At 34.3% G+C, this 21325-nt stretch overlaps 3 protein-coding genes across 7 annotated transcripts; 2 read left to right on the forward strand and 1 right to left on the reverse strand.

Moving 5' to 3' along the window:
• Positions 1-1994: 1994 nt before the first annotated feature.
• On the reverse strand, positions 1995-8779 carry LOC114389360 (DNA-binding protein RHL1-like). 3 transcript variants are annotated; one of them, XM_028350014.1, is made up of 12 exons: positions 8355-8778; positions 6745-6855; positions 6154-6240; positions 5821-6038; positions 5457-5569; positions 4961-5172; positions 4455-4494; positions 4323-4372; positions 4149-4197; positions 3388-3422; positions 2539-2589; positions 1995-2391 (listed from the first exon to the last, which is right to left on the reverse strand). In XM_028350014.1, the coding sequence occupies exons 1-12, from the start codon at positions 8685-8687 to the stop codon at positions 2356-2358; spliced, it is 1335 nt and encodes a 444-aa protein (XP_028205815.1). In that variant the 5' UTR covers positions 8688-8778; the 3' UTR covers positions 1995-2355. The 3 variants fall into 3 exon arrangements, with proteins under 3 accessions (XP_028205815.1, XP_028205816.1, XP_028205817.1); XM_028350015.1 differs by having other exon boundaries at positions 4961-5176; positions 5479-5569; positions 8355-8777; XM_028350016.1 differs by lacking the exon at positions 4455-4494 and having other exon boundaries at positions 8355-8779.
• A 688-nt stretch (positions 8780-9467) lies between these two features.
• Positions 9468-15646, forward strand: LOC114390722 (plastid division protein CDP1, chloroplastic-like). 3 transcript variants are annotated; one of them, XM_028351583.1, is made up of 13 exons: positions 9999-10086; positions 10572-10629; positions 10935-11048; positions 11177-11314; positions 11433-11537; positions 11630-11752; positions 12447-12815; positions 12991-13086; positions 13192-13308; positions 13704-13769; positions 13852-14631; positions 14920-15110; positions 15268-15646. In XM_028351583.1, the coding sequence occupies exons 3-13, from the start codon at positions 10986-10988 to the stop codon at positions 15350-15352; spliced, it is 2133 nt and encodes a 710-aa protein (XP_028207384.1). In that variant the 5' UTR covers positions 9999-10086; positions 10572-10629; positions 10935-10985; the 3' UTR covers positions 15353-15646. The 3 variants fall into 3 exon arrangements, with proteins under 3 accessions (XP_028207385.1, XP_028207383.1, XP_028207384.1); XM_028351582.1 differs by lacking the exon at positions 10572-10629 and having other exon boundaries at positions 9473-10086; XM_028351584.1 differs by lacking the exons at positions 10572-10629; positions 14920-15110; positions 15268-15646 and having other exon boundaries at positions 9468-10086; positions 13852-14434; positions 14502-14614.
• A 1044-nt stretch (positions 15647-16690) lies between these two features.
• On the forward strand, positions 16691-21274 carry LOC114390725 (succinate--CoA ligase [ADP-forming] subunit alpha, mitochondrial). The gene is made up of 7 exons (XM_028351590.1): positions 16691-16982; positions 17100-17309; positions 18075-18245; positions 18741-18864; positions 19035-19096; positions 20382-20463; positions 20879-21274. Exons 1-7 carry the CDS (start codon positions 16794-16796, stop codon positions 21016-21018), a joined length of 978 nt encoding a protein of 325 aa, XP_028207391.1. The 5' UTR covers positions 16691-16793; the 3' UTR covers positions 21019-21274.
• The last annotated feature ends 51 nt before the right edge of the window (positions 21275-21325 follow it).

A 21325-nucleotide genomic window follows, 5' to 3' on the forward strand; every position in this document is an offset into this window, starting at 1 on the left:
AAATGTGGCTACAATTGTGGTTACAAAGATTTCGATTTTTTAATGTTTGCAGCCGAAATCGCGAACTTAAACTACAATTGTGGAATCTGGACAACTTTTATCTGCTCCTAAGAGTTATCTTGGTGGAATCAAATGTCAGCTAATTTAACTTAAAAGGCCGAAAGTGGTCTTTCCACGTTACGAGTTCTTTCTTTCAACTAATAAATTTTGAGTAATTAATAAGAAGCCCAAAAGTTCATTAATGTGAAATGGTTGCAGTCATTAGTTGGCTTTGGTATAGCACTACAGTCTCCAAGTATCTTTGTTGGAACAATCTTCTAGTTGGAAACATCCATAGCATGATTTGTTGAAATCATTCAGATTTTCATATATAAACTCAAATTTAAATCTTATTTAAAGAAAGTTAGACTTGCACTATTTGAACTAATTACAAGTTGACAAGTAAATGATTAAAAAAAAAGATATTTTAACATTTATACTTTTCAATTTTACAGACTCCTGTTGATATTTGAGGATAATCAGAATGTGACCAAACTGATGTATATTGTGTTTGGATAACACCAAGTATCAATTCTACTCCTCAAAATTATGGTAGTACCATGAAAAAAATAGTAATTTATTCTTCACCATGAATCTAATCCAAACATACCAGTAATCCTTTTTCCATAGATAATAAAAGAATAGGAAGACTCATGAAATGTTAAGTTCCAACTATTTGAGCTTGTGCATAAATTTATTTTTGGCTTGGGCTTGTATTCAAACCTGGCATGAGTTTCATTTGACATTTTGACTCATAAACCTTATCCGGTTTTGTTTTTATTTGACTAGTCATGATAGGGCAATCTGATTATATAAAAGATGTGACCATGAGCCAAAGTGGAACCACCTTTTTTGAAGATGAACTAAGCAGATAATCGTGACTTCTGAATACCTTTCCTCATTGAGAATAAATGGATAATATATTGGGTTGCCATATAAACACTGCTAAGAATTGCTGAATTGGTTGGATTATAAAGTCAGACATTGTTTATTCGTTTTCCTTAGTGAGGAAGCAATCATGTTATTGAATTATTATATGAAGATTTGAAAATGACAATTGAATAAAGGAGTCCAACTTTATTTTATTTTCAAATTATTAACCCTTTGTGGACAATTTCAAAAAAATAACTTTTCAATGATTGGGTGAAACTCGCACTTTTTTCATAGGCATATCAATGCGTAAATACGACCAGAAATAATTCTTTTAATACAACATATTTGATTTTTTTACTACTTGCAAATTGAAATTAAAAATAATATATATATATATATATATATATATATATATATATATATATATATATATATATATATATATATATAGTTATCATCTAAAACCACTCACAATTTATATTCCTATTTATATAATAAGAAAAGAGAAATAAGATATAATAAATTATCCCCCAAATATTCTCTAGAATGAATTTGCCTGTAAATTAAACAAATAAAATGCGAGTTGAAAAAACCAAATCGTGGTAAAGAAGTTTAATATTATACTTGAAATTCATTCAGTTTCCTCTAAAATAAAGAAATTCATTCAGTGAACGATCCTAATAATTTACAAAATATACCAAGTTATCTGTAACCCTAGTTTTGATTTCAAATACAACCCCGACCCTCTTTTTTTTTAGTCCCTCTACGATGTACCCTTCCATTGCTGGTTAGGTACGTGGCATATTTTAACAAATTTGACTAAAATCTAATTTTTCACAAGAGGTTAGAAATATTCGAAATTGATTCTTGATAAAAAAAAAACCCCGAGAAAAAGGAACAAGGATTTGTTGTGAAATGTGAAGTGAGAAAGTTGTGTACAACCAGTTGTCAATCATCAATTTTAAAATTATTCCTTACTCTCAATTCAAGAAAAGGAAATAAACCTAGTTCATTCACTTGTTTTATTTTAGTACGAGCATGGTCCTTTTCAAATTCAATGAAATCGCTACTCAAGGTTTTTCTTCCGTATCCTTAAAAGCTTTGCTTCTTTAACGTTCATTCAACCTTGTGGAACTCTTTAAAAGATAATCGAAATTAAAAAAAAAAAAAGAGTATACATTTAATGACTCCCAGCTGGGAGATGAAGATTGGATTGGTAAACATTGAACAAATTTCATTCTTTCTCCATAATAACCACATGGTATTAATCTATTCTCATATTTCCATCATAAACCACATGGTATGCAAAACCAAGTCATCACGTTCTGATATTTCCATCATAACCACATGGCATGCAAAACCAGGTCATGATATCATCACACCACTTGCATGACCTTGTCTTGTCATTTCTTGAGCCTAGCAACCACAACTTAGATCACACACTCAAGCAGTCCAGTCTTCATCACTTTCATTAGTATCCTAAAGAAAACAATTATTATAAACACAATCTGTATATAGAAAGTTAACTCCATGCCTTTTATAAACTATAAACAGTAAAAAACTATAAGATTGAGTAGGTACATACATCCATTTGAGTGTAGGCATGTGTAAGGTTAGAAATAATACCTCCGAAGCATTTGAAAATTCTTCAATGTCACCATCATCATCATCTTCAACCTACATTGATTATGTGAATGTCAAATTACTGGCTCAAGGAAAACTACAAGACTGATTCAAAGTTTCTTATTTCCTAATATAGTTCAGAGCACCTAGTAATCATATTGGAGAGATTGATGTTAATTCAATTTATAGAGCACATGTCAGATGAAAATGTAAATGGAATTATATGGGTACGTTATAGGCTCATAGCTTAAATCAATGGCAATCTAAAGTGGGAATATAACACTTCCATCACAATCAAGTTGTCAAACTTGAGAGTTCATATAAACTCTGGGAACTTTTGTAAACTCAACTGACAGAGTTGACTTGTGAACTCACAAGAGTTTACATATATAAAAAATAATATTAAAAACCCTACTAATGGCATATACGCTTAACAAAATATTTTTAACACAATAATAATTCAACATTTCAACTTCATAATAAAGCACAATAGCAAACAACAATAATAAAGAGTGATGGTACATTAGTACTAAATAAGATCAAATTACATAAATGACCAAATCATATATAAATTTATGAAAACAAAGTGAAAACATTTCAAAAGGAGTTCATTTAGGTTTAATAGCATAGAAATCAAAAGTGAGATAACAAATTAGTGTTAGCAATTGTTGAAAGCAAAGATGATGCCCTGAAATAATGAGAGAAGCCAATATATAAAACAGTTGCAAATTGCTTTCCCCTGAGTTCCTGGTTTGGCAGCGTTATGATTAAGCATGAAAAATAATAACAAAACACTGAAAGAAGATTCAAGAACTAAAATGCATGGAGTTTCAAGAATGAGAATATACTTACATTGTCTTTCTTGCTTTTCGCCTTGATTTTTTTACCTAAAAAATTCACAACCATGTAAGTTTGCCAAAGTTTTATATCCAACAGCTTATTTTAAGACAAGTTTTAAATGCAGATTGGTAGTCATCGAAAAAAGAAAATGTAGCTGGATATAAATTATTTGAAATATTTAGACAGTTACCATAACAATATGAAAATCATGCAATAATCTTTTAGTTTCTTCCATTGATTTGAATTTTGATGATATGCATTACTGGCAGACATCCCCATCAAAGCAGCCATATACTATAATAATCTAGATTACCAGATCATTATATTGCTAATAATTTTTTATTTTTGATAAACAAAGAATTCGTTGAAAAAGAATAAAGTGAGACTAAGAACTTGAAACATGTATTAAAACACACCAATCACTCTGAAGACTTGTCAAAGACTACTCCTTAAAAAGACCTCTGGCATAACACCACAAAAAACCTTTGTGAACAACAATGTCCTAAATGAAATCCAAAGGTGACACTCAACCAATGAAAGCTTTATATTATTTCTAGCACAATACAGTTTTCAATAACATGCAACTAGCTTATATTCAGTTGGGTCCTTCTTCTTGCTACCGACTAGTCTATAACTACAAACATCTCTACAACAAGGGACCAGCAATCAAGAGATGCATACTCATTCACTTTGAAATTTGAATTACTACCTTTCAATAATGATAGCACCACATAGCCATTAGAAGATACAGAGGAAGAAGGGAGCATACTCACCAGGATCTTTGTCCTTGGTCTTTCTTGCCCTTTTTTTGGATCCTTCATCCTACAACAATAGCAAATAACTCAGCATGCATCCTACTCCAACATGAGCCAACTAAGGAATGTTCTCATTCCCACTTGAAGGAAAAACAGATTCAGGAAATAAAAAATAAAAAAAGAAAATTCAACCAGATCAGTCTTTCTTTTTGAACCAGCAGGCTGTGACTTCTGGCCTGAAGCTGAAAAACATCAATAACTTTTGTTATTCAATCTTCATAATCTAGCTTGTAATAATGTACAAGAAACTAGAAAGAGTACAACGTTTGGAAGATGGAGATTTCCTCGAACTTCTTGGAGTTTTCTGAAAAATATAAGATTTTTATAAGATAATCCATTTGACCGATGTTTAGCAATGTCAGGCAATACATATATGATTCAGATTCATTCTTGTAAGGTAAAACCGCTATGAAACTAGGGTCCTCCAAATCATGCAGCAATACTTATATAGTTATAAATTATCATGAACCATTCAACTAAGGTTTAATCAAAGAGATTAAAACAAATAATATCACAGTGTACAGTGTGAAAGTTATTATTTTGCATAATCACAGGCATTTCGTAACTGGTATTATCTATAAAACTATGCCAAACAGTGAACTGGTGGGACCTTTCAGACCTTCTACTATGGACTTTATTAATTGGGGGCATAATACATGCATACAGATATTATACACTTACAAAATATATCAGAGATGAACAAACAATTTAACATTTTTCTTTAGAGCTAGTAAGTGCTGGGTCTCTTGCTAACAGTTTCAAAAGCTTACCTTTTCTTCCACTTTCTTGAATAATGTGGATATAGTAGCCTGAACAAGTGAACCACGATTACTGGACTTAATTTCGGTAGATGCACTGGCTGAAGCAGATTGAGACACTTCCTTACATTTTGATCGAGAAGCAGACTCATTATTTTTCTTGGCAGGTTGATCTACTGGTGCATCATCCTCATCATCGAGGTCAAAAACTACAGTTTTTTTCTGTATCTGTGAATTAAGGAAGATAAAATATAAATTTGCTGATAATATAAAATATATAAGATCAAGAAAGTTATCAATTTCAGGTTGACAGGAGATCAAAAGGAAAATTAAAGTTGAACACAGCCATTCAAGCAACTAATAAAGTATAAGAGTCAGTTTGGTGTAACCTTAGAAATGAGGTGCAAAATTCAGAGATGAGGTTTATATAAAAGAACTGTTTGAAAAAACACGTCTAGCATTTTTCACCCACAATTTTAAAGGGATACCAAACTGACTATAAAGATATTTGAGCTATTATGATCATTTACAGCAGTATCAACTTCTGCCACTTTCTCTTCATGATCAGAAAGGTCAGGGCTGTTTTCACCAGAATCATCACCGGAAGAAATTTCAGCAAATCTGCTCCAACAAAAAACTAAATGAATAGGACTTTCAGTCACAAGTGCTACAATTTTTACTTAAGTCAGACATTCCACTTTATGTTAAATAACTGAAAAATAAATGGTTAAACCAAAACAAAAACATCAGAATTAAATTTTTAGCAATTAATGCTTTGTTACAGATAACATCATAACAAAACAATTTCTTTTGTAACTTTATGGCTTGAAAACAGCACACATCTAGTAAATTAATAAAAAAGAGGCTTATACTTATATGATTTTTTTGCAGTTCTTGTTGAATGCCGGACTGGAACCAATTCCTTTGTATCTTCTAAATTGATTTCACTGTCTGACAAATCATCTTCAGTGGGTGTCTTTGGTGACTCTTGCTCTACACGTTGAATCTTGGTTCTGGGAACACCTTGGTTAACTACAGAAGCTGCACCGGCACCTGCACCCCCTTTAAAGTCATATTCAGATTGGTGTCCCTGAAATAGAAGGACATTCCATGAGTAGATAACAAAAATGAACTTCATAGGCCAAACAATAAGAACAAGTTGCTTCTTATGATCTGGCAACTATTTTGTTGTAAAAGCTCCTAACCTCATACAATTCCTTAGGAAATTCCAGCTTGGCTTCTTCTGGGTTTTCTTCTTTCCTCCCGATCCACCATGCATCCGAAAATACAATCTAGTAAAATCAAGATATTGATGATAAGGAACTTAGGCATTCATACCCAAAAGGTCCAATTCCAGAAGATACAAAATAGTAAATGAAGAAAAAAGAAATGCAGAATGTTTATTTCTAGGCCAACAAGAAGTCAAAAGAGGAAAGGGTAGACACTAGACACATGTATGTTTCAAAGGAGAAATGAATCAGTAATGAACATTAACTTTAATATCATAAACATAAGAATTAATATTGCATTGTGTACGAAATGGGAATCATAATGGCACTAACTCAAGTTTAGTTCAGTTGACTACTTTTCACCATATTCTGGAAAAACCAATGCATCATTCTATCCATTCCTACATATTACAATTCACTTAGAGCCCTTGTCTTCTGATATGGAGAACATAACAAGAAAGAAGGCACACTAAGCATTTATTAGTCCCCTTATAATTAAACATTAATTAACTCTAATTCATGTCTGAAAGGCAAACAAAAGTAACCAGGAAGGGTAAAAACACCAACCATGTTATCAAAGTAATCCTCACACATTACACTCTTTCCACCTTTAGGGAACTGTAGAGTCAAGTATCTGTTCTTTGGATATACAATGGTCCCGAATAACTTCATTTGACCCTGAAAAGTGAAAGTGAAAATACATCTTGTCAGTTACCAATACACAACATACCACATCAAAGGTTTTAAAACTGTTGCAAAATTTTAAAAGAAAAACAATAGATATATTTAAGAAAACATTTCCTCTCTTGATTTCCACTCTCCTCCAACAAGATTTTGACCAACAAGTAGTCATTTATAATTATGCTGAATCAGACTTGTGAACTACAACAAGTCGAGCCACTTCAGCCGAGTCAGTCAGATCTGTTACACATTCAATATGAAAGGCAAGGAACTAGGGTCAGGTAAGAACTTATAAATCAAGATGGCTACTCCAAAGTGAAGGGAATTCATGAAGTGAATCTTGGAGAGAATTAAGAGAGGAAGGAGGGGGTGGGGCAATTTGTATCCAAAGTCTACACTCTTCTCTCTAGCTCTTCTCTGAATTCCTTCCTACTCGACTTATTAATTATTTTCCTTAAATTATTGAGCATTATTTTACTGGTTACCTTGGTCTGTCATTAGTCCTGGAATTATCTTGTTACAGTTCCAGTTGATAAATTCACTGATAGTATGAAAAATATTGGCAAACCATTACAACTTTACTATAGTTTACTTTATAAGTTGTTCTTAACTTCTGCTTATGAGCTACCATTACACAAGTTTAGTCAACCGCACAACAGCATACACCAAATCCACTCATGACTGAACAGCCACTTTAGCATATACACCTGATGTACACGGATTCAGTATAAACTCCCTTCCTTAACATTTCCAAAAAGAAGCCAAATGAAACCAAGAGAAAACCAATACAAACACTAGTACTAAAAACAGCAATAACAGATAGTATTCCAAACAGAAGGCTAAAAACAAATTAACTATGCTTATGACAGGCGAAGCAAGTTTAAATAATTTAAAAACTAAAACATGCAAATAAATTAAAATCAAAGACAAAATTGCAAACAGAGATAGTGAGTTACACTTCCAATCCTGGTTAGTTTGACAAAACATTCTCTATTTTCATTTTGTGTTTTCACTTCTAATTACAAAAAAATCACCTAATTTTCACTTCCTTTTCTATTTTCAAGTGTATAGCAAGAGAAATGTTAGCAAAACAACTCTCCGGCATGCTGTTTAGAAGACATCCTCCAGCACGTTCTTTTGAACACGCTCTCTGGTATTAAAAAAAAAATCAACTAATAATAAAAGATGTGTTAAAAAAAGTGTTAGAGGGTGTGTTACTACTTACTAGCATTCGTCTACATAGCAAAACAACTTTTTATTGTTTTTTCTTCCATTTTCCGCTTCCACTCTTTCCTAATCAAACTTAAAACAAAAATGAATATACAAAACATTTTGTCAAAGTAAACAAGGCCTAAATTATCATTTAAAAAAGAAAAAAAGAGAAACCAAATTTGCCGTTCTCACAACCCAAATCCAGAAACTAAAAACCAAGCCAAACCCACATCCAAAAATCCCAACTTGCATTCGAAATCCCAAAAAGCAGAGAGAAAAGCGACCTGGGGGAAATCGAGGTAGAGAACGGGGTTTTTGGTGCCCAAGTCCTTGAGGTCACCGATCTTGCCACCGGCGATGGGAGCAATTAAGCCGGGGAAGGAGAAGAGGTACCTGCTGCTCTTCCTCTGAGACTTCTTGATGATGTCTTTGCCGTGGTGCTTGGCCACGACGGAGGAAGGGTTCAGCTGAACGGAGCTCCGTGCAGGTGTCTCAGAGAGAATGTTGTGGGAAATGGCCAAGGATTTCAACCTCTTCCGCTCTATCGTTTCTGGGTTTGTGAGATTGGCCTCTTCTTCCCCTTCTTCCTTCTTCTTCGCCTTCCCTCCTCGCGCCATTAAGGGGTCAAAGTGAAGTCAAGTTTCTTCAGTGCTCTGTGTTTTGCTCGCACGCGGGAACAAGGTGCCTTTTTTGTTTGGTGGGGGCAGTGACTCTGTTCTCTGTAAATCGCGGTTGGTAAAATTTAAGGGGTCAATAATGGAATTGCATAATTTTATTTTATTTTACTTTTGCTTCCATAAAGATTTTGCTCTTTCTAAAATATTTTTTTTAATCCTCCCTCTATATAAAATATTTTGTTGGTTTTACTTTGGTAAAAGAAAATGTCGGTTTTATCCTTGTCGTAGTATTATTTCGTTAAATGTTCATGTGATTCACATAATGTCACACAGTAATCCACTTTAACAACATCATCATCAAGGAAAGGACTAAAGCGAAAAGGCATATATATCTTTTTAAAAGACTATTACATTACATGAATGAAAAATGTTTAACAATAATGTTTTAACACATTTTTAATTAACTAATATTGAAATGCATTAAAGTCTCAAGATTACGTGAATTATACTGCTAACTTCATACATAATTTTATGCGTCTTAATAAAATTCAACTAATTATAAAAACGATATGTTAAAATGTATATATTTTTAAAAAATAATAATACTAACTGTTAATTTGTAAAATTAATACATCAATTAAAAAATAAGTATGGTTTTTAATTAATACAAATATAATTAACAGAAAAATTCAAAGAAAAAGAATTAACTAACAATAGTATAGTTAATGATGGGAGAAGACATTATCATATCAGAGTTGAGTTAGTGGCTTATGTTTGAGTTAACATGAGAAGTTTCCATTTCCATCTAATAGTATTAAAGGAAAGAAGATTCAAAAGGGGAAATAAATATCCCTGAAAATGTTCCTAACTTCCATTTTCTCTTAACTCCACGAACCAAAAGAAAATCCCCTCTCCTCTAACTTTCCGTTACACTTCATCTTTCCCTGCAACGTTTTCCACACTTGCCACTCCTCCATCACTACTTCCTTCTCACGTTTTCCGTTTCCAAACCACCAATTACACATCGTACCACCTTCTCCCACGCGCAATGTGTTTCTCCGAATTCCAATTCCGAGAAAACGCGCGTCGCCGAAGCTGATTTTCGTCGTTTAGGGTTTTATGTTGGGGGAATGAGTCGGAGCTCATGGCGTTTACTTACGCGGCTGCGATCGCTCCTTCTATCTACGGCATTGCTCGCATCGGTTACTGTGACCAGAAGGTTTCGCTCGCCGGTTCTCACGGCGAGGTGAATACGACGTCGTTTTGCGTTTCGTCGCACGCGGGGAGGAGTGATGTGTTGCTCGAGAGGAGGAAGTTGAAGTTGGCTGATACTCGCATTGTTGAAAACACGCAGATGAAATCCAGCGCTGAAATTGAAATTCCGGTTTCGTGCTACCAGGTGATAGAGCTTGCTGCGTTTGTCGTTTTGTGTGTGCTTGCGTGCGTTGTTATATATATATATATATATATAATTTCTTTTGGGTTGACGAAAATAGGTAAGGTCAAAGAAGAGTCATGAGATGCCTTTCAATTTAGAAATTGTTGTTATTATATTTTAATAATCATTTATTCTTCTCAACGATACAGGAAATCATGAATGCAGTTTCTTAATGCATATATTTGAAAATGTGAAGTAAAGTAGCGACAGCATGACATTTTTGTAATTATTTATGAAAGTGAAAATTATGAATAAAAAATGTTTTCTGAAACTAAAAATGTCTTCAGATTGTCAGTGGTGGATGATGATCGGTAAATAATGGGGAATTTCCCTCACTTGGTTATTGGTATTTGCAAGTTTTCTATGGATAGAATGGTTGTTTCACTGTTGTTGTTTTTTAATATTATTATCTCGAATATAGTATGCCAACTAGATTATTGATACAGGAACCTTACAGATACTACTGTTGAATAGAGAAAAAGAAACAGGAATCTCCTAATTCAAGTACTGGTTTGACGCTTTAATCCCATTGTAATTTTAGACTTGTATGCTGAACAATGCTTATCTGCAATTATGGTATATTGGAAGTGATTGAGTAACTGCATTTTTTGTTTTCCATGTGGTGGAGGAGTAGGTGGTTGGGAATGTTCAGCAGCCATGATGAGTTTTTACAATTTTATGCTTACAGTTAGAGTGTTAAATATTCAGTTTTGTTTCTTGTGTTAGATAATCCTTGCCAAAGGCTAATTTTCATATTTGTCTTAAGATTTATACTTGACCAATGACCTCTCAGTTATGTCATTTTGCAGCTCATTGGTGTTCCTGATCGAGCTGAGAAAGATGAAATAGTTAAGGCTGTTATGGGTTTGAAAAATGCGGAAATTGATGAAGGTTACACAATTGATGTCGTTGCAGCTCGTCAGGTATGGACCAGTTATGCTTTGTGATTTGTTGATTACAAAGTTTTCCTAAATTTGGCTTTTGAGATGCACCCAGATAAAGTAATGGGAGTTGTTGTTGGTTGCTGCTCTTATCTAATATTGCTTTGCAGGATCTGCTGATGGATGTTAGGGATAAGCTTCTTTTCGAGCCAGAATATGCTGGTAATCTGAGGGAAAAGATACCCCCTAAATCTTCCCTTCAAATTCCTTGGTCTTGGTTGCCAGGTGCTCTTTGCCTTCTTCAAGAGGTACACTTGACGTGTGTTTAGTCCTTCTTTGATATTTTTTCTAATGGTTCACTTGTTTACATTTTTCTATCTTTTGCTGAAATATTTTGACTGTTGCTTTTCTATTCCTTTTGTTCAGGTTGGAGAATCAAAGCTTGTGCTGGAGATTGGACAGACAAGTATTCGGCATCAAAATGCCAAGCCATATACTGATGACCTGATTCTTTCCATGGCATTAGCTGAGGTAAGACCTGTGGACAGATATGTTGGAAAATTACTCCCTGAATTAGCAGTCTTGTTATTTACCCTTTCCTTACCATTGGTGCTTTCTTGAAGTGTGCAGTTGCAAAGATTGGCTTTGAGAAGAAAAAAGTATCTCAAGGTTTTGAAGCTCTTGCTCGTGCCCAGTGCCTTCTAAGAAGTAAACCGTCTCTAGCAAAAATGACACTGCTATCTCAGGTAAGAAACTTTTTTGAAGTGTGTTTTCACTAAAGATCTCAAGTTAATAGCTGATTTGCTAAATACATATTTTATGATTGAGATATTGGGTTATAAACTTGAGCCCTCCATTCAACAGAAAAGAAAAAAGACCATTAAGGTCAACAAATGAAATATTGTTGCACTCTAAATTTTTGTTTCTGGAAATGAGTTCATCTGAGAATTATTCAGTACACATATTTAGTGAAAATGATTATTTACATTGTAACATTAGGTCGTTATTGCCTACAATAATTCATGAAGCTTTGAAAATAGATACTTCAGGTCAACTTCGTAATCTAGGCATAATCAGGGAATACAGTATACTTATTAGTATCTTTGCATACTTATTTATTTTTAGCAACTTTATTGTTCTATCAATTCTATTTCAATGTCATTCTTCCTCATTTGTGTTGCTCCCTTTTCCTACTCTTTTACTGGGCTATTTACTGTTCTTTAGTAATGGTGGTTTAACTTATTTTGGTAAAAATAAGTCCCGTATTTGGCTGCTTTGCTTCCTAAGAGAGATTTTGAAAGAAAAAAAAAAGTGACTATCTTTTAAAAAATAATCAAAACCAAACATGAAACATCAACTTCTTTCCTGTTTGAATTATCACATTACGTCTGTATATTAGGCATGGAACACAACCCTGAGGATGCTTGTCATGGTTTCTAGATTGAAGAATCTCTTGAAGAGCTTGCTCCTGCTTGCACCTTGGAACTGCTGAGCATGCCACATGCTCCTGAAAATGTTGATCGAAGACGAGGTGCAATTTCAGCTTTGCGGGAATTGCTCAGGCAGGGTCTTGATGTTGAAGCTTCATGCCAAGTACAGGACTGGCCTTCCTTTCTAAGCCAAGCATTTGACAGTTTGCTGGCTAAAGAGATAGTTGATCTTCTTCCTTGGGATAACTTAGCTGTGATGCGAAAGAATAAGAAGACCATTGAATCACAGAATCTAAGGGCAGTAATTGATTCTAATTGCTTCTATAGAGTTTTTAAAGCTCATATTGCGATTGGGTTTTCCAGCAAGCAAAAAGAGTTGGTAATAGCCTTCTCTGATTGTAGGCATTTTTTTTTTGGGTACTGTCTTGCAGACATATTTTTATACTCCTGTTATAGTACATATTTCATAAATACTGTTTTCTTGCCATACATTCCCAAACAGTGGCTTTCTGAACTTCATCTTGATACTAGTTGTTTGTACTAATTTTATGCAGATTAACAAAGCAAAAGGCATATGTGAATGTTTGATAGCATCAGAGGGTATTGATTTGAAATTTGAGGAAGCTTTTTGCTTATTCCTACTTGGACAGGTACATTTTGAATCTTGGTTCCAGCAGCAAAAATTTTTCACACCCTTTTCAATTCTCCCGAGTATCTGCAGCATAATTCGACATTACATTTGTCTTAAATTCTAGGGCACGGAGGCTGAGGTGGTTGAAAAGCTTAAGCAACTGGAGCTAAGCTCAAATTCCAAAAATATCTCAGTCTTGGGGAAGGCAATAATGGATGCTTCTGCTGTAAACCCGTCATTGGTATTTCTCTTGTTATCATGATCATTCTTACCTTTGTTGCTGTTTGGGACATGTATTTGACATGTTAAGTATAAGCAATTAACTATGACTTGGATTTCAAAGATTAGTGTATTTTGGAATAATTTATGCTTAGCCTCAAATTCAAATGGCACACACTTATATTCATTTTTTTTTAAAATTATTGTTTTGTTTCATAGAAAAATAATTTCCTTTTGACATACAATTGTTTTTTTTTGACACACTTATATTCAAATGGCACACACTTATATTTTTACTTGAGATTACAGCTGATCTTGAATGCTTCAAGAATTATGTTATATCTTTCATCTTAAGTTTTTGTGATAAAATTGTGAGTTTTTATTTCTTATATCAGACTACTTGCTGATCTTGAGCAGGAAATGTGGCTGAAAGATTCTGTGCTTGCATTATATCCAGATACTAAAGATTGTTCTCCAGCTCTAGTAAGATCAGTTATTGTAGGCAATAATTAATTTATCATTTTGAATTTGAACATAAATTGCTTATGGATGCCCATTTCTGTAGGCCAATTTCTTTAATGCTCAGCAGAAATTTTCTGGAAGCAAGAATTCTAAAGGAGCTCAACAAATGTTGCCCACTATATGTCATAGACCTCTATCCTCATCTGGTTCCTTAGAACGTAGAGATGTTGAGGAATCTCGCTCATACATGAGCTCTTCTCCTAATCTAGGGTTTGCTGTCAAGCAGCTGACACCTACTGATTTGAGGAATTCATTGCTATCTGGAAGAAATGAAACAGGAAGCAATCCTGTTGAGTCTCCTGTTCAGGTGAAAAGGAACCTTGGTAGTCATCGCAATTCAGGAATTTGGCATAGTTACTTCCCTCAAGGACACATATTTGAAAGAATAACATACTTAACCGTATTGGGTTGTATTGCATTTGCTAGCATTAAGTTGTCGGGAATTGGTCTTAGCAAGACTCTTACTGGTTCTCATTGGGCTTCTACTAAAGCTAATGATAACATTGCTTGGACTGCAGATTCAGCTGATTACCCTGTAGTCCCAGCTTATATTAGGCAAAGTACCATGGCCAACAAAGTGAAGAGGATCCTTTCAATGTTTAAGATACTCTTGTTGCACCAGTCAGGTACTGGAAATCATAGTGATTTACACACTACTCTTACCTCATCATCCTACCCTATTAATGTTTCCAGAAGGCTGATGCCTGTGGAAGAAGCAGAAACCATGGTCAGGCAATGGCAAACAATAAAAGCTGAAGCTTTGGGCCCTAGCCATGAAGTTAATTGTCTAGCTCAAGTTCTTGACGAATCTATGCTTGCTCAGGTAGTTCATGCTGTGGCTTATTTTAACCTTTTTTTATGTAATAAAATGTCATTTCAAGTTGGTATTGTTCAATAATTCATCTTGCCATTCAATGAACTACTCTGTAAAATCATCAAGTTATTCTCTACCCTTATACTTTGCTTTTGACAAGTGCGGAGTCTAATGAGCTCATGCTGTGAAATACTAAAAATTTGTTAGTTTATGGATATAATGATTGAATGGAATGATAATGAACACAAAGTCACGCAACTAATTAAAAGAATTAATTGGTGCTGTTATCCTGTACAGTGGAAAGGTTTGGCCAATGCTGCAAAAGAAAGATCTTGTTACTGGAGATTTCTTTTGCTCAAGTTATCTATTATTCGAGCTGACATTCTATCAGATGGAAATGGAGATGACATGGCAGAAATTGAAGCTCTCTTAGAGGAAGCATCTGAACTTGTTGACGGTTCACAGCAGAAGAACCCAAACTATTATCTGTAAGATGTACTTGCATATACAACTGGATAGTAGTCAAGACACTGGCTATCCATTTATGATTTTTCTTTTCTTTCTTAACTATAATCAAGCACTGCATCCTGGTTTCTTTGCTAATATTGTGTTTGTTAACATTTTTTTTTCATTGATTGATTGCAGCACTTACAAAGTTAAGTATGTTATGAAGAGGCAAGGCGATGGATCATGGAAATTTTGTGAAAATGATATAATGGAAACACCATGACATTTGAGCTCATTACCATGCCACGCTAGGATAACTGATGTTGCAGCTAACTTAGTTCCTTCCCTACTGTTTTCTGGAGAGCCGTAAAATTCAAAATACGATCTTCATTTAGGCTGATGATGGTATTGACCCTGTAAGGAATTACTGATCGATTGGAATTCATTGGTATTTATCAGAAAAGTTGAAATTTCTTATTCAATTTTCTGCTAACAGAAGTAATGTGTAAAGATTTCTTTCTTTCATTTTTTAAGTCAAGAATTTATCTATCTTGAATGTCAATTATATTGTTTGCTATTCGAGTTTTTCCATTGGATTTTGGTTTGATGTGGACGGAAATAAAGAATGTAGTGCAAGGACAAGAAATTGGGTTTTCCCCCCTTTCCTTTTTCTAGCAAGATATAGACAGCGCAATATCTTTTTGTTTTGTTTTTTGTTTTTTTTTTTTTCCAATCTACAGTTGTAAATATAAAGGGAGTTGTTATTAAGAATAGAGATCAGCCAATCTGATGTTTACCATACTTAAATCACTGGGGTCATACTGTCTTTAGTCCACTGGTAAATTTGGGTCAACTTTCATCATATAACCAATTTTTTTTTTCTCTCATCATAATATAAGTGTAAAGTATACATTAGCTTTTGGTGACTACTATTTTTTTTAAGAAAAACCTATCTGATGACTTATATATAGCGGAGTCTTGTTTTCTATATATATATATATATATATATATATATATATATATATATATATATATTACAATACTCTAACTTGAACTTGAAGAATCTAAATTCAATTCTATTCATATTAACAACATGGTTGTCCAACCAAAATCGTTTAAAAAATTATTGTATATATGTGAATGAATTAAAATTCAAATATTAAATTGTATATTTTTTGTATAATATAAATGGAATGGCTTAAATATATAATTTTCATCTTTCTATTTTATTAAATTTGTAATTTTGGTTTTTTTTTATTATTTTAAAATAAAAATATTTAATTTTCTCATTTTAAAAAATCTACAATTTTGATCCAATTCTCAGATAGTCAATTTTGTCCAATCCCACGAAACACAAAAATTCCTTGTGCCAAAGTTATTTTAAATGAATATGTTAACTAGTTAAGTTTTGATTGAGCCTAAATAAGAGAGATAAAATGTTGACAGCACTGAGCAATGGATTAAAATTATAGAATTTTTAAAATAGAAAATAAAATAAAATGTCTTTACTTTAAAATAGAAAAATTAAAATTATAAATTGAATAAAATAGGCGACCAATTATTATTATTTATTTTAAATATTGTTATTGTTTTTTGAAAAGTAAAAAGTCCAAGAAGGAGGGAGGTATTTGGGACTTTGGGTTTTGATTTGGGAAGCAGCAATAGACATAGACAGGCATAGTAGAGCAGCGCGGAAATCGCATCCACGACTCTGACTTAGAGAGATGGCAAGACAAGCTCTGACCAAATTGCTGTCCTCGATCGCCTCGCGCCGCCACCATGGCCTCCGCCACTTCTCGGCGGCCTCGCCGGCGGTCTTCGTCGACAAGAGCACGCGCGTGATCTGCCAAGGCATCACCGGCAAGAACGGTACCTTCCACACCGAACAAGCCATCGAATACGGCACCAACATGGTTCGCTCCTTATTCCCTCTCTCTTACGATCCATTCGTCTTTTTTATTCCTTTCTCGTTTACGCCATCATCGCATGCACGCTTTCGCTTTTGCTAACCCTAACTTCTAACGTAACAGGTTGGTGGTGTGACTCCTAAGAAAGGTGGAACCGAACACTTGGGCCTTCCCGTCTTCAACACCGTCGCCGAGGCGAAGGCGGAGACTAAGGCCAACGCTTCCGTCATCTACGTTCCTCCGCCGTTCGCCGCGGCCGCCATCATGGAGGCCATGGAGGCTGAACTGGATCTCGTCGTCTGCATCACAGAGGGCATTCCCCAGCACGACATGGCAAGTCGTTTTGGAATTCTGAATTCGTAATTTGAAATGTGTGGAATGGGCAATGCTGTTTAAGGTTTTTCGTTTTTGTGGTTTTAATTGCGTTTTGGTTTTGCTATGAAGTCTGTCTGATCATCTATGTAATGCTTAGATTATAGGATGGCTAATGGATGCCTTTGATATTGTTTAATTTAGCTCCTCTAAATGGAGGAAAGGATAAAGTAAGTCATATCATACTTAATATTCTATCGCATTTTTAATTTGAAATACTTGTGTGCCTAATAGTGACAGTTGAATTTTAAATCAATGATTGCCTGCTTTGGATAAACTTCTCTATAAACACTTACAGAAGAAGAAGCAAATAAGAATGAAAGATTAAATAAACTTCTCCCATAAGTTAAAATTAGCTTATGCATCATATGTCAATTTGTAGAAGTTCTTTCATTTTAGCTTCTTCAAAAGCTGATTTTGACTTATGTGTAAGCTAATTTTAGCTTATAGAAGAAGCATTTTTAAATTTTTTCTTCTCTAAAGTAAGCACTTACTTTAAAAAAGCTGCTTATGGAGAAGTTTATCCTGATAGGGCCGAGATTACTTTACCCTTTAAAGTGAGTTGCTTACTTTAGATAAGCCAGATCCAACAATGTGCTAATGTCAAATGTCTTGTGTAGTGGAACCTTTTGTTTGAGCTTGGGAATGTCTGGTGTGTAGTTTACTTTGGAGTCTGTGCTGCTGATTTGAATGTAGTGGCTGAAGTTGATAACTTTTCTATGTCAGGTTAGGGTTAAAGCAGCACTTAACAGGCAGTCCAAGACTCGTTTGATAGGACCAAACTGCCCTGGCATTATCAAGCCGGGGGAATGCAAAATTGGAATCATGCCAGGTTATATTCATAAGCCTGGTCGCATAGGAATCGTCTCTCGTTCTGGTACCTTGACATATGAAGCGGTGAGTGCTTGTTTTGATTTGGGGAAGACTATTTGTTTTGTTGCAGTAGTGTATGAGATTGAGTCATGTGTATTTGTGATAATATCCGAAACTTCAAATTGAGGCCCCCCTGCTGATGAGTAATGATATGTTGTTGAAATGTCCAAAATATTGACCTGTTGTACTAGAATTATTTGTCTATGTTATGCCATTTCTCTTAAGTGGAAATTTCATTTACTACTTTCCCACTCCTGACTTAGCATTGCTGTGAATCTTTTGTGCCACTTGTGATATTATCATGTCTTGGTTTTTCCCACAGCAGTGTTTGCATAATAATCAACCTGCTTATTTTCTCCAGAATTAGTTATTGACATGATTACACATCTATTATCTAGTAACATGCTTATACTTGGGAATTATTACCATTTGAAATTTGAAGTTCTTTTGAATAGTTTTGATGATACAATAATAATGGTTACCCATGGATAAACCATGTATTTGTTTTTAACTATTCAGGTTTTCCAAACGACTGCTGTTGGCCTTGGACAATCCACTTGTGTGGGTATAGGAGGAGATCCCTTTAATGGAACAAACTTCGTTGACTGCCTTCAGAAGTTCCTAACTGATCCTCAAACAGAAGGTATTTTGTCAGATTTTATTTTTGTCTTGTATATTTCTGTGTTCTGTTTATCCACTGAACCTGGGTTATGTCCTCTGTGCATAGTTTCTTTTCCTGACAAGTGATTTTGTAGGATTATTGGGACAAGGACAAAAGGTCATTTATTATTATTGTTTGTTTGTGTAAGCCAGGTATCATTCTTATAGGAGAGATAGGAGGAACTGCCGAAGAGGATGCTGCTGCACTAATTAAGGTTCCTTTTTTAATTATTACCTGTGCATAATCTTTTGTCTTTTACTTAGTTATTAGTATCCTAAAAATGAAAATGACTTTGTCTGTCTTGTGGGGAAGGGACACCAGTAAATCAGTCTAAGATATGCTTCTTAACTTCTACAGTAATAATTCTGGGGAAGGGATTTTGATAGAGCTTGGATTCAAACTCAACGTATTAATTAATGGGTCTAGCTCCTTATAACGGAGGAAGCTCTCATAAAAATAGAAAAAGTAGAAAAAAATGGTATAGGAAATAAGGAAAAATAATACTTCAAGAAGCAGTATCCAGCCTCACCCAATTCACCCTGAAATTCTCCCTCCTTATTCTCTTTCTCTACCTCCCTGCCTACTAGAATCCTGCTCCCCATTTTCCAGCTACTGCTTCTGTTAAGCCTCTCTTTCTCCTTCCTGTAAGCAATTCCACCTCGGTTCCATTCTCTCCATTGAGTGCATTTTCCTCCTTACCCTCTATGTCTCATTGCCTTCTTTTGTAGACACCTGATGCAACTTCCCTCAAGGCCCATCTTTATTCTACTCAACATCAATCATTCCTGTCCTCCTGTTATAAACATGGGTAAAGTCATAAAGGTCCTATGAGATTTGCAAACTGCTTAGTGCATAACCTGCTGAGTAATTATTATGTTCCAAATTCTATTATCTTTTTTAATTAAATCATTTATGATATTATTTTCGTATGTCTATTCTCGATATAATGCATTGATGGATTAGTCATCAATTGTAAATATCTCTTCTTTTAGTCTAACTTATTTAGGCATGGTTTTTTGTTGTTTTGTTTCTGTCACTCTACACATTAGTAGCATTTTGTACCATTATCTCAACTGTGGTGTATTCTTCAACTCTATGGCATGCCGTTAGGTATAAATTCATTTATATGATCATATGATGTGGTCTATGTTAAATTCAAAATGATGGAGGTTGTGCTTTAGACATCTTTAATTGTGTACTTGGATGGCTAAAGCTAGACTATAGGCAGAGGTTATTAAAGCATATAAATTGCATTTGGCATTTCTTTATAGAGAAAATTTTGAATGTTCTTTTTAATTGGTCAAATTCTTGTCTTGATGGATGTGAATCTCCTTATTTTGGTGGACAAGTTAAATCTTTATTAGATGTTACTTGTTGATATTTATGCCAAATATCTCATTTTATAGAGAAAGAACAAACACATGCTCAGTTATCTTTTTTGTCTTTTTAAAATGTTATTTGCACAAGTTCTTAAATTGATTTTATGAATGACTATACAGGAGAGTGGAACTGAGAAGCCTGTTGTTGCTTTTATTGCTGGTTTAACTGCTCCCCCTGGTCGTCGTATGGGTCATGCTGGAGGTAAGATTATTTCCAAATTTCTGGAACTGATGGCTTTTGATAGAAAATATCATTCCAGCGTTGTTGCTTAATTCATCATGAATTGGGTTGTACCACTTATTCATCGAACTGTGTTTGATATGATTGAATGCATCTTGGGCTTTTGCAAAATATTTTAAGCTTAACGTGTGTCATGATTAGACTAAATCCATTCAGGCACTCATCCACCCTCAATTAGATTTGGGGAAAAATTTGGCAGTAGGATTAATCATCTAGGATGGATTACTTGAGTAATTAATTATCTTTGTGTTCCTCTTGTGTAAAATATCATTTACCCTCAATTGTAATTTTAGTGACACAACAATAAAGCAATATCAGTTTCTAATTTAGTTAGATTTTCATTTTTATGTGATATTAATCCTTCTTGCTTGTGCAGCTATTGTGTCGGGTGGCAAGGGCACTGCACAAGACAAAATTAAAACCCTCAGGGAAGCTGGGGTCACAGTTGTGGAGTCCCCTGCCAAAATTGGAGCTGCCATGCTAGATGTTTTCAAGCAGAGGGGCTTGGTTCAATAGTTTGGGTTCATTTAACTTCAAATCATTTTGGTTTCGATTGTTTACATGCTCAAAATTTCTTGATTCCCATTGGTAATGATGGGCTATTTTTCCATTTTCTTTTTGGAGTTACGAGAGGTGCATTAAAATAAAATTCAAGATGCTTTATATTTGCGGAAAGTTTGATAGTCTTTGAACTCCGGATTTTCTGGCGTTGATTTGTGAACACGATATACCCTTTGCCAATGAATTTCCAGCAACTTCAAATTAACGTAAACTTTAAATGTTTGAGAATGTCTGTGGTAGTCTTAATTGTGATGGAGATAAT

This window comes from Glycine soja, chromosome 16 (assembly GCF_004193775.1).
Source record: "Glycine soja cultivar W05 chromosome 16, ASM419377v2, whole genome shotgun sequence".
NCBI classification, from domain to species: Eukaryota; Viridiplantae; Streptophyta; class Magnoliopsida; order Fabales; family Fabaceae; genus Glycine; species Glycine soja.